The sequence below is a fragment of the Trachemys scripta genome, chromosome 6, assembly GCF_013100865.1.
Source record: "Trachemys scripta elegans isolate TJP31775 chromosome 6, CAS_Tse_1.0, whole genome shotgun sequence".
Classification (NCBI taxonomy): domain Eukaryota; kingdom Metazoa; phylum Chordata; order Testudines; family Emydidae; genus Trachemys; species Trachemys scripta.
This window is the reverse complement of record NC_048303.1, coordinates 23,648,591-23,661,886: the sequence shown is the minus strand read 5'-3', so window position 1 is coordinate 23,661,886 and position 13,296 is coordinate 23,648,591. Positions and strand designations below refer to the sequence as shown.

The following is a 13,296-nucleotide window of genomic DNA, read 5'->3' as shown; positions in this document are numbered from 1 at the left end:
AAACCAGAAAATAAGCTATTTTAATATTTCCATAAATGTTTTGATATACAGCAAATCAACTACCCAAAGTGCACTCAGACTGTTTACGCAGGCCATAACTGAATCACTTCAGGTCTGAAAAATAATGCGTCTTCCAAAGGACCTTATAACAGACACCAAACAGTACTGTTAAGAAGATGAGATGTTGAAAGATCAAGAATCTATTCATTTAAAATGCAAATCATATAAGGTTTTTAGGAAAGCCTGGCAAACCATCAAGCTTATAAAATATACCTTTCATCTATATTTAAGCAGCATCCAAATGCGCACAAGGTATATTTTATGTTCTGTTCTAACATTTTGAGAATTTGTTCAAACTACTTAAAGCCTTGACAATATTTTTCAAAAAGATGTGTCTATTTCATTTTTAATCTTTTCCAATTATTCAGTTGGTCTGTAGCAGCACAATGCAATGGGAAATTTATCAGTGGTGTTCTGAACCAATTTAGATTATCACAGATGTTCCAGCAGATTAGTTGATATACAAACAGTTGTACAGAACACATAATTCATTTCTCAGGTAATTTAATCTAACATGTACTACAAAAGTAGATAGCACACAAAATAGGAAACTAGTTTTGCTAAAGGTTATAAACAATTAAGAAAGGCACATTTTATACATGTATGATTCTGCATAAGATCTAATTCATTCAACTTTTCTGCCAGGATTTTGTTTAAAATGCAATGTGATGTCTAGTTTTTTAGCACTTAAAATCCAAGCAAACACTTTCTAAAATGTCTGTCCATACTATGCAAATTCCCCACATACAAAATATCTTTCAACACAATCAGATATTCCTTTTTCACCTCCCCTCCTCTTAACGAGAAATTATAAAAACCTCTATGCCACAGCAAATTAGTCGCTCTGAAGAACACCCCTCATGTGACAGCCTAGCTTCCTGCATCTCACTCTAGGTGGCACCACATGGTCCAACCACACTTAGACCATATTTCTTGGCTGCAGTCCCCTAACTCCCAAGGCATTAACAACACAGGTCCAACACTTTTTCTGGCATCTGTATGAGTTTCCCTCTGGGATCCTGAGACTATAAATTTGCAGTGAAAGAGAAACAGAATCTTCAAAACAAAACATTATTTATTTATTCCTCAAAAGGAACAAAGCATGTAGGGCAAAGGGTAACACAATAAAAGGCCCACACTCACAGGTAATACTTACACCTTGGTAAGTTCCCCAGACCAGCTAACTCCAGCTCCGAATTGAGAGAGTCAGCCTGTCATACTCACAACATGTGTCTCTTTCTGTGTGTGTTTGCCAGCGGGTCAGCTTTCCACGGATACACTGTAGCAGTCCTTCTAGCTTACTCAGCACCCCTCCTCCCCCCGCCTTTTTTCAAGGGTCTTTTAGGTTTGGAATCCCTTTTAATCCCAGGCTTTAGCACCGGAAAGAGTAATACAAACTAGCCTGGATGGAACCAGACAGTTTCTTCCCCACTGACAGCCCAACCACTGTTACCTTAGCTCCTTTCAAGCTGTTTACCTCAGGTGTCTATTCATTGCCATGGTTTTGTTTTCTTTGAATTAAACTTTATGCATTCACAGAGAATAATATTAACTGAGGTACATATTATATTTATAAAAAATACAGACATTTTCCAAATTTCCCAGTTCTATATACCATGTTACTACGATCACTAAGGAGGAAACAAACAGGTAAACATTAGACTGTTTGTTCAGGCCTTATCTCCTCTCCACCATATATATTACAGCTCAAAGGTAGTGGATTTAAAGTTAAGAAATAGGCTCCTGTGGTATATAAATATGACAGTCGACTTATGGAAAGATTGGTAACCTAGTGTTTAATTTAAAACGTATGGAAGAGTCCTACAGAACTGAAAGAAAATGAACCTTTAAGTGTTTTATGTAGAATTTAATAGGTTTTATAGCTTCTACAGAACGTTTAAAAAAGGACATAGAAAATCTATTCTCTATTACATTACATAGATTTAGAGTAATTTCTATAGCACTCCATTAGAATTCTCTCTATGAAGTTGTTTACGAACTTTCCATATAATAATTATTTGGTTTTCAGTATTATTATTCATATCACAGAATCACAGATTCAGAGTCCAACATGAGACCATTGTGATTATCCAGTCTAGACTCCTGTATAACACAGCCCAAAGAATTTCCCCAAAATAATTCCTAGGGCATATTTTATGGAAAAACATCAAATCTTGATTTTAAAAATTGCCAGTGATGGAAAATCTACATGGCCCTTGGTAAACTGTTCCAATAGTTAATTATTCTCACTGTTAAAAATGTATGCCTTATTTCCAGTCTGACTTTGTCTAGCTTCAACTTCCAGCTATTGGATCATGCTATACCTTTCTCAACTAGATTGAAGAGCCCTTTATCAAATATTTGTTCCCCATTACACTAGAGTAGGAATCTCAGAGTTACAAACACCTTGGAAATGGAGATTCTTTATAACACTGAAATGTTCATAATTCTGAACAAAAAGTTATGGTTGTTCTTTCAAAAGTTTTCAAAAGATGGTTACTAACTTTCCGTAACTACTGTTCTTCGAGATGTGTTGCTTATGTCCATTCAATGTAAAGTGTGTGCACAGTTGCCAAACATTTTTCTCCCCAGTAATATCCGGAGGGCCGGCTCTAGTGCCCCCTAGAGGCCCATATTCATGCGCCAGCCGGCCCCATGCCGTTCCAGTTCCTTCTTGCCGTCAACTCTAACAGCAAGGTAGGAAGGTGGGTCATGGAATGGACATGAGCAACACATCTCGAAGGACAAGAGTTATGGAAAGCTGGTAACTGTCTTTTCTTCTTTGAGCACTTTCTCATGTCCATTCCATGTCAGGTGACTCACAAGCAGTGCCCTTGCAGGTGGGCCAGGAGTTACAGATGTGCTGCTTGCAACATAGCTCTTCTGAAATTGGCATCATCTCGGACCTGTTGGGTAATGGCACAGTGGGCCACAAAGGTATGAATTGACGACCATGTTGCAGCCCTGCAGATGTCTTGAATCGGTATTTGCTTGAGGAATGCTGCTGAGAATGCTTGCGCTCTTGCAGAATGGGCCTTTATGACAGCTGAGGGTGGCACCTTTGCCTGCTCATAACAAGCCCAGATGCAGGCTGTGATACAGGGCGATATCCTCTGGGACAACACAGTGTGCCCTTTCATTCCATCCCCCACAGCCACAAAACGCTGCATTGATTTGCAGAAGGGCGTAGTTCTGTCGAAATAAAAGACCAGGGCCCTTCTACCATCCAAAGAATACAGACAGCTCTCTTTGTCCATCCTGTGCAGCTTCAGAAAGCTGATGGGCAAAAGATGTCCCAGTTGATATGAAACTGTGACATCACCTTGGGCTGGAAGGCTGAGTGAGAGCACAGCTGGTCCTTATCTTTGTAGAAGACAATGTAAGGAGGATCTGAAGTCAAGGCTTGAAGTTCTGAAACTCTTCTGGTGGAAATAATTGGCACTAGGAAGGCAACCTTCCATGAGAGGATAAGCAGGGAGTAACATGCCATGAGCTCAAAAGGGAAGCCAATGAGTCTGGATAGGACCAGGTTTAAATCCCATGGTGGAATTGGGTTGTGAACTTTCCATTATCCTTGTGATCTCATGGGCAAAGATCCATGTGCCTTTGATCAGAGGGTGGAATGCTGAGATTGCTGCCAAGTGGACCTGGAGCAATGATAACGATAGGTCTTAGTGCTTCAGACCAAGTAAATAGTCTAAGATGGACTGCAGAGAAGCTTGAGTTGGGTAAAGGCTTGGCTTGGCTGCTCAGCAAGACAAGTGCTTCCACCTCTAGTAGAGGGTTTCCTTCTACCTAGCAAGACCTACTGGACTTTTTCCGAACAAGGCCGTGCGTCCGGATTTAACCATGCAGCAGCCATGAGATGAGGTTCAGGTGAAGAAGCTGTCTGCACTCTTGCGAGGTTAGGTCCGGCCTAAGAGAACATTCATGGTGCTGCCACTGCGAGATCTAGAAGTGCAATGTTGACGCAACCATGGTAAGGTGATCATGATAACACTTGCCTTGTTCTTTTTGATCTTCAGGGGAATCGGAGGGAAGGGGTACAGCAGGTCATTCTTCCATGAGAGCAGGGAGGCATCGGACAGGGAACCCTTGCCTTGTCCAAGCCTTGAGCAAAAACTATGGCATTTCCTGTTCTTTGCAGAGGTGAACAGGTCCACCTGGGGAGTTGTAGAAGACAATGTAAGGAGGATCTGAAGTCAAGGCTTGAAGTTCTGAAACTCTTCTGGCGGAAATAATTGGCCCTCTGGAAGATGACGCTGGCAACCTCAGGGTGGAGAGACCACTCATGGTGAGAGGAAAAGGACCTCCTGAGGCGATCCACTAATACATTCCAGACCCCAGGAAGACACGATACTTCCAGGTGAATGGAATGCTCCACACAGAACTCCCTGAGGTTTTCTTGGCAAAGGGCTGGGGAGCGAGCTCCTCCTTGCTTGTTGACATAGAACATGGACTCTGTGTTGTCCATCAAGACCTGTACTGACTTGCCTGAGAGTTGTGGGAGGAACACCATGCAGGCCAACCATATTGCCCTGAGTTATGTTACATTTATATGTAGTGATAGCTCTGCCTGCGACCGGAGACCTTAGGTCTTGAGGTGGCCAATGTGGGCACCCCACCCCAAATCCGATGCTTCTGATAGCAAAGTCATTGTGGGCCATGGGGTTGCGAAGGGTACCCCAGTCAACACTGAGTTTGGATCCAACCACCACATCAGGGACACCAGAACTGGCTACTAAGTGTGCTGTGAAAAGTGATACTAACAAACATACAAATATCACTTTTCATAGCAGACTTAATCAGCCCGGGGACAAATTAAGTCCTGGAGGGGAGGTGGGTACAGAGGCAGCAGTGGCCTGTGGCGATGGGGCACTGGGAGAGGCAGTGGAGGCCAGGGATGATGGGTGAGGGGTGAGCTCAGGACCAGAGCCTACCACCATGCCATCAGGGAATGGAACCCAAAGCCCCACACCCAGGGGACAGGGCCTGGGGATGGAGATTGAAGCCCCCTGGCTGGAGCCTGCCACCAGCCACTCCAGGGCTGAAGCCCAACCCCACTGCTCCTCGGAAGGTGGGGAACTCACTGGCTACCTGATCCTCCAGCTTGTCTCTCTCCGAGGGGAGCAGGCTCCAAGCACTGCTGGTGGCCCCTGAGGAGGGGCTGCTACTTTGCCCACCCCACCACCACCCATCACCACTCAGGAGGCTGTGACTGCAAGAAAAGCTCCTGGTGGCCACATGCAGCCACGATGGCGGCATATGAGAAATGCTGGTTTAGACCATGCTGAGTTTGAGCTGATAGCTAGACATCCACGAGGGGATGTCAGAGAGACAGCCAAGATTTTAGTTTGAACAAAAGGAGATAGGTTGGGAGTAAAGAGGCAGATCTGTGAGTCATCAGCACAGAGATGGTAGTTGAATTTCTGTTTGCAGATGAGATTACCCAGAGATTAGGTGTGTGGGAGAAGAGATAGGGACCAAAGACAAAGACCTATGGAGACCCTACAGAAAGTTGTGGGGAGAGAGGGAGAAGGTCCTTTGAAGGACACGCTGCAGGAGTAATTAGAGAGGTAGGAGTACCACCAGGAGAGGACAGAGCAAAGGGAGGGCAAGACTTCAAGAAGAGTATGGTCAAAGGCAGCTGACTGGTCAAGGAGGATGAGGATGGAATACTGGTTTTGAGATTTGGCTAGGAAAAGGTCATTAGAGAGCCTAACCCTAACCCAGACAGCTTTTGTAGACAGCATGTTCTATAATCCTAGAAATGAAAAGGAGATGGAAGACGAGGCAGTAGTTGGAAAGGCAAGTGGAGTCAGGGATGGGTTTCTTTAAAATGGAAGATACTAAAGTACACTTGTATTGTGAGGAGAGGAGCCAGAGCAAAGTCAGGTGTTTAGATGAAGAGTGAGGAAGGGGATGAAAGTGGGCATAATAGAGGTCAGGAGATGAGATAGGATGGGGTCACTGGAGCAAATAAAGGGATTACAGGAGGAAAGCAGATGAGAAACGTGTGTGTCCGTGACAGGGAAAAAAGAGTTATTTATAATATGCTAAGTACCTTCCACACAACAAGAACACAGCTCCTACCCCAAAGAGCTCGCAGCTGAAACATTTCTACACAGCTTTCCACAAAACTTGGATAAGCGTAATTATTCACATTTTACACATAGGTAGAGAGATAGATTGATTAGGGGACTTTTCCAAGGTCACATACCAAATAAGTGGCAGAGCCGGGATCAGAACTTAGGTTTTTTTAAGATGTTGGATCATGCTTTCCTGAATTTCGGAGTAGGGCCCATCTGATTTGCTCTGATTTATTATGCTGTAATATTTTTGTATTTAATACAAAGTAAGAATGCACTAAAAATGAATATTGGGGATAAAAAAGGAACATGCTTTATTACTGAAATAACACAGTCTGAATATTATCATGTTTAAAATCATTGATGAAACTGAGCTATCCCAGACAAGAAAGACATTCCTGATTTGGTATCATGAAGGTTTTATTGCACCAGCAATTTAAATACCATGTTTAACTGCTGCTGTATGAAAAAAAATCATTTCAGTGATGTGTGTAAAAACCCATGTTAAACCCTGATATTTTTATACAATAAATTCATACATACACACACTTAAAAATTCAAAAATGTTTAAGCATTATCATTTACACATACAGAAAAAGTATACAGCAGGGATTATTATTTTCATTGAAGTCCTACTGGTACTTCACTCAAATCCCATGTATTCAACAGCTCCTCTACCAGAGGTACGTCAGAACTGGAAGAAATGCTATAGGTTTACATGGGTATTAAAAATTGGAAAGTTTGGTGCCACAGCATCCTGTTGTGAACAGTCAAAGAAATCACAAACTGCTTATGCAGCTCCACCAAGAAAACCTAGTGAAAGACAGCCTGCCCTACAAGCAGGACCACTCTAACCATGTTGGTTGGGGAGTTATTCTAGCTCAAGGATTTTTCTCTCTTGAGACAGCATTCACACACTTTAGTGGTTATTAGCCACTAATGTTACATTTGTATTAGCATTAGTATTACAGCTCCTGTATTAAACTGAGGAAAAAGATGAAATTTGGCAAAATAGTCATCCTCCTTGAGGGAAAGAATCTGTAGGAAGTCTGCAGGAGAAAGCGAGCCCCTTGCTTCATTCACTGCACATCTTGAAAGGTAAAAAACTGCACATGTCCTAAGGTTCACTCAAGAGGGTTCTCTTGTGAATGATATGATAAATGTGCAAAAGGACATCATTATTGCGACTTGGATTGTCTCATCAATTAAATTTTTGATACTACCCCTAATTTTTGCTTTATTCTCAGGGCAGAAAATTTGAATTCTTCTGGAGTCCTGAATGACCCACATGAACATCAAGACTTCAGTGGGTTCTGACATGGACTTCCTGTCATTTGCTTTTTTCCTAATCCTTTTGGAAAGAAAACTGTTGATCTGAGGAGCTTAAATTATTTCCCAACAGGATTCTGCTCTTATGATCCAGTTTTCCAGTTAAGGATTTACCCGCACCCCAAGCTACAAATATCAGCAGCTACCACTCCAAGACACTTGAGGACTTTCTTTTTTTATTAAAAAAAAAAAAAAAAGGTATTTCGCACCCATCAATCTTTATGACCTCCATCTTCACCTCCAAATATCAGGCCTTTTGTTACTTATCTTCATAGCTGCAGAGTCCAGAAAGGAACTTTGTATTGGCACTGGTGGCTGCCCAGTTGGACAGAGGTTACTCAGCTTTTCCTACTGTATTTCATTTTAAGTTTTATGGCTGTTGCAACCAAATATATATTTATCTCATTTGTCATAAGTGGTTCAAAAATTCTGGAGAAATCCATAAGGATATAAAAAGTCTAGGAGTTATCACTTACAGTTTTGGTCCCGTGCTGGAGTGTAATTTCATGAGAGTCTGGAATTTTCTTGACAGGGTTCTGAAACAAATTAAAAAAATAAAATTTTATGGACGTAGCCTATTGCCATTACATCAAGAAAACCATCGCAATAAAATAAGCTGCTTACCCTGAACAGGAAATGAAAACCAATTTCTACTTTTTCGTGATAATATTTTTGAGAGTAAAATCATTTCAGCATAAAATGTTATAGAATATGTATATGCCATTAATAAGGTAGCAGTACTATAAACAGAATAATGGATAGGCTTTAAGTATTTAGGGAAAAATTCCATGTAGGGTTCTTATAGCTTCAATGAGAAGAAACCATACAATTTGGGATTTTTTTTAAATGAACATATACCTAAGGGTAGGGGAACAATTAAAAACTAATGATAATCTAAAATATTTTTCTTTTTCCATTTTGTCCGTTAGAAAAAATAAAACTTCTTCTGTGGGGCCCTTGATCCCAAAGACCTTAAAATCTTGAATTACAAATGTTAATAAATCATACTACCTCTCAAATCATTGGAATTTGTCAAGTATTATTTATTACACATTTAATGCAACAATCTAAAACTACATCATAACAATTCATGTTATATACAATGTAGATAGGAAAAAGGATAGGCTTTAAAGATTTATCTCAGGCTCTACTGTGACCACAAGCATGCCACTAGGACAGTTTTTGTCTCAGGCTATGCAATGTAGTCAATCTGATGTAATTCAGAGCAGTTTGTTTTAACCCAATATATAGACCTAGAGCCATTTACAAGCCCCAGAAGATTTATAAGAATTCTAAAACATCTATTTAACAACTGTTACAAATATGTAAATAGTTACTCTAAATAGTAAAGTTGAAGGAATTTCAGTCTGTGTAAGTTAAAGTTTTAATGAAGGTCACTTGAACCATTCACAAAACACTCATTTAACTGGCATTACTTAATGTTCTAAAATAGTTACAATCCATCATTCTGATGTCAGATCTGTTGTTATAACTTTCTACTACAAGAACTTGATTAAAAATTACTTTTTAAAGTATAGTTTACAGTGTAATTAGTAAAACTGTCCGTAGGATAGAGCCCTAACAAGGGATATCAAAACTCATGGACACCAGATTCCACAATGCAAGTTGCTTGCACTAGATTGTTGCACATTTATTTGATATAAGTGTAGCATAAGGGTAAATCATTCCTATTTTAATTTCTTTCCATTTACATTCTATAAGCCCCAAATGGTCATTAGTGTAAATATAATACAGACTTTGACATAGCCTTTTTAGGAGAAGGATTCAAATCAGAGACACGTGCTTAGTTAAAACAGCCTATACTTGTTCTCACTCTCAGACTCCAGACAATTTTTCAGAAAAGGGGATAATTCTATATACAGCCCACAGGCCCACTTAGTTGAATGTCAGCATAAAGTACCCTAAAGGATCACAACTCCAGATCAAATACCTGCAATCCTAGGGAAGAAGTTTGGATCTGGAGCCCTATTTACAGTTCAGGCCCCACCTCTATAAAGCACCAGAAAAAGTTATTTTTGTATTATTAATTAAGCCTCCAGTGGCTGATCCTCTTTAATATTCTAAAGTGCTTTAATTACTGTTTGGGTGATACCAAGAACTGACCATCAGTAATTTATGGTACTTGATATCACCAAGAGCTCTAGAACATTTTATAAAACAGGAGGCAGGCAATGAAAATCGTCTATGTAGATAGTGACAAGTTTTAGGGATTTATGCATCTGCCACAGCAGAGGAAGCACCAACTTTCAAGCACAACCTCCATCACCACAGATTGAGAATCTTCATTGGTTAGCAGCAGCAAAAACAGAGCATTTGAACGCTATTAGTATATTCGATGCAAGGGTGTTAAGAAAAATGTTATATGCCAGCTCACAGAAAACAAGTTTACTTTCAAAATTATGTCTATGTTTCAGTACTTAATGTAGTTTTAAGGGGTAGCCTGCCTGTTTTGTGAGGTCTTTCAATGTGTTACACAGCAGCAGAGCAGGCAAGGGAGCCCTTACAAATATGAAAAAGGAGGTTTGCCACTACCATATTAAGTAGTAACGAACTGGACTATTTTCAATTAGCTGTTTATGCTTCATCTTTTAGGTGAGTAACAGCACTTATCAAAAAAAATTAAGATGACTTTATTTAACTATCTCAAAGCTACCAAGAAACACCAGTAAAAAAGCTTTCCATACAATTCCCTCAGATTGGTAAATAAAATGTGCAAGACAGACCAACATTTATTTCATTTCAATCTCTAGTACCTCCAAGTGGTAATAATTAGGTCTCCTTCTCTTTGAGATGAACACAAAGTTCACATAAAGAGGTTTCTTGTTGTGAAGCACTCATGTTGAACATATTTCTGGCTACTTAACAATAAGGCGGAGTAACAGATATGTGTAAACAGTACCACCTGATAAATCTTAGAATTCTAACAGCTTGTTCCTGAAAATCAGACACAGTCAGAGGGGTCATTGTGCTATACTCTGTGCTGTCCAAGGGATTCCTGACATTTAAACTAACTGTTTAGATTATTCAAAACAAATTAAAATAACAACCTCCAGGGACATATCTTGGCAAAGCATATTTTAAAATATTTACCACCAAAAAAAAAATAAAAATCAATGTGACTCATTCTGTTTTAGTAACTCTAAACTTCCTAAATTATGGAGACACTATAAATATCTCAAACTTGCAAAAACAAATGTCTATATATGAACACAAGTACAGATGTAACTAGTGATTTTCCAGTAATGTAATTCCAAAGAACAGGGAACACCAGAGGAGGATTTTTCATGCTCTAAAGAAAAAAATGTAAGTAGTATAGTCTGACAAGTGCTGATTTTTGTGCTAGGAAGAACCCCACACATCTTGGGAGTTTAACTATAAGCTTGACTAAATACTAAAACAAATTGTTTGTTCAATATAAAACTGTACATTAGCCTTGGATTACTAACTTGGAATCCCAATGAAATATGGGGTGCACTTACTGTAAGGTGGGTGCAAAACTGGTTGAAAGACCATATGGAAAGAGTAGTTAACAATGGATCTCTGTCAAATTAGGGAGATAGATCTAGTGGGATCCTGCAGGGGTCTGTGCTGGGTCCGGTACCGGTCCATGTTTTCATTAAGGACTTGGATAATGGAGTGGAGAGTATGCTTATAACATTTGTAGACAACACCAAGCTGAGAAAGGCGCCAAGCACTTTGGAGGACAAAGTAAGAACTCAAAATGACTGTAACAAATTGGAGGAGAATTTATCTAAAATCAACAAGATGAAATTCTATAAAGACAAGTACAAAGTACTACACTTAAAGAGGAAAAATCAAATGCATAATTACGAAATCAAAAATAATTACCTACGTGATAGTACTGCTGAAAAGGGGGTTACAGAGGATCACAAACTGAATACAAGTCAATGATGTGATGCACTCACAAAAAAGGCTAATATTCTGGGATGCATTCACAGGAGTATTGTATGTAATTATTCCACTTGGCACTGATGAAGCCTCAGCTGGAGTATTATGTCCAGTTCTGGTCAGCACACTTTAGAAAATATGTGGACAAACTGGAGAGAATCCAGAGGAAAGCAACAAAAATGGTAAAAGGTTTAGAAAACCTGAACTATGATGGAAGATTAAAAAACGGGCATAATTAGTCCTAAGAAAAGACAGGGGGCGGGGAGGGCACCTGATAACCATCTTCTAATAAGTTAAGCGTTGTTACAAAAAAGAAAGTGACCAATTGTTCTCCACATCCACTGAATGTATGATGAGAAAGCTTAATCTGCAGAAAGTGAGATTTAGGTTAGATATTAAGAAAAACTATAAGAATATTTAAGCACTGAAATAGGCTTCCAAGGGAGGTTGTAGAATCCCGGTCACTGTAGGGCTTTAAGAACATGTTAGACAAACACCTGTCAGAGAAGTTCTAGGAACAGTTTGTCCTGCCACCGTGTAGGGGGCTGGACTGGATAACCTCTCACGGTCCCGTCCAAATCTACATTTCTAGGATTCTATGTTAGTCTATTGCCATGCTAAATAATGTTGAATTTGAACTGAGAATTTATACCCTGACTAGAAGCAACAAGAAATCTGAACAGATATTCTTGAGTGTAACAAAACAAAAGTTTTGGTATGGCAACTTTAGTTTCCTTCCCACTTATCACAGGAATTGACCTGATTAATATTTTCCCTTGTATTTCTACAAAACTTTGCATTTTTATTGCTTTAAGATGTTAATGAGTTTTTAAACCTGTAAAATATTATTCAATTAGCCAGCAGCCCTGCTCCTTTAAATTGACCCTTCATTGTTGAGAATTTGGTCTCAGCTTGCACACTGAATTTCTGCAGAGACTATCACAAGTCCGAAATCTGGACCACTGCTCCTCTTTGTTGCAGGTAACTCCACCTCTACCTGTTTGCTACCGATTTGCTGGGCTTTCGGTGTCTCCTCCCACCAGCCTCTTCTTTCTCAGCCCCAGATGGAGCTTTTGCTTATCTCGAAGCAACTATAGGTTAATACCAACGCAGGGCTTCTTCAGATTGGTGATCTCCTTCCAGAAAGTCAGTTTAAAAGACAAGACAAAATACAAGGAGGACACCAGTCATTCTACAATTTGGACTAAACCTAGCTGAACCTGAGGTGAAGCCTGGGCAAGCTAAATAAAGCAGAATAAGAACATAAGAATGGCCATACTGCATCAAACCAAAGGTCCATCTAGTTCCGACACTGGCCAAAGCCAGGTGCTTTAGAGGGAATAAACAGAACAGGTAATCATCAAATGATCCATCCCCATTGCCCATTCCCAACTTCCAGCAAACAGAGGCTAGGGATCATATAAGGTGGAAGGGAATGGGTTTGGAACCCCCCTCAGTTCCTTCGCATCGATGTCCTGGGGAAGACTCTGATACAGAGGGGATGGAGGATGGGTCATGGAATACGTCTGCCTCACATCTTGAAGAACCATAGTTACAGGAAGTAGCCATTTCTTCTTCAAGTAGATGCAGACATGTATTCCAAGTAGGTGACTTGCGAGCAGTACCCCCATCCGGAGGTGGGGCTCAGAGTCTATATGAGTAAGGATCGCAGGACCATTCTTCCAACATTAGCGTCCACTCTGGAAGAAGCAGTGATCACATAATGGTCCATAAATGTATGTATGGACAATCATGTGGTGGCCCTGCATATGTCCAATATGGAAATGTCATTGAGGAACACTAGTGACATTGCATGTGCTCTCATCGAATGAGCCCACATCTGCTGAGACATAAATGATTCTATCTCATACGCAGTCTTGATGCAAGA

The 13,296-nt window shown here is 40.1% G+C and overlaps 1 protein-coding gene across 1 annotated transcript in view; it reads right to left on the bottom strand.

The window, feature by feature from the left end:
• Positions 1-13,296, bottom strand: part of WDR70 (WD repeat domain 70) — a 252,518-nt gene that overhangs the window by 170,896 nt on the left and 68,326 nt on the right. Inside the window, exon 6 of the mRNA XM_034773141.1 lies at positions 7,955-8,014. Within this exon, the coding sequence (XP_034629032.1) occupies positions 7,955-8,014 (60 nt within the window). The remainder of the gene's footprint in view (positions 1-7,954; positions 8,015-13,296) is intronic.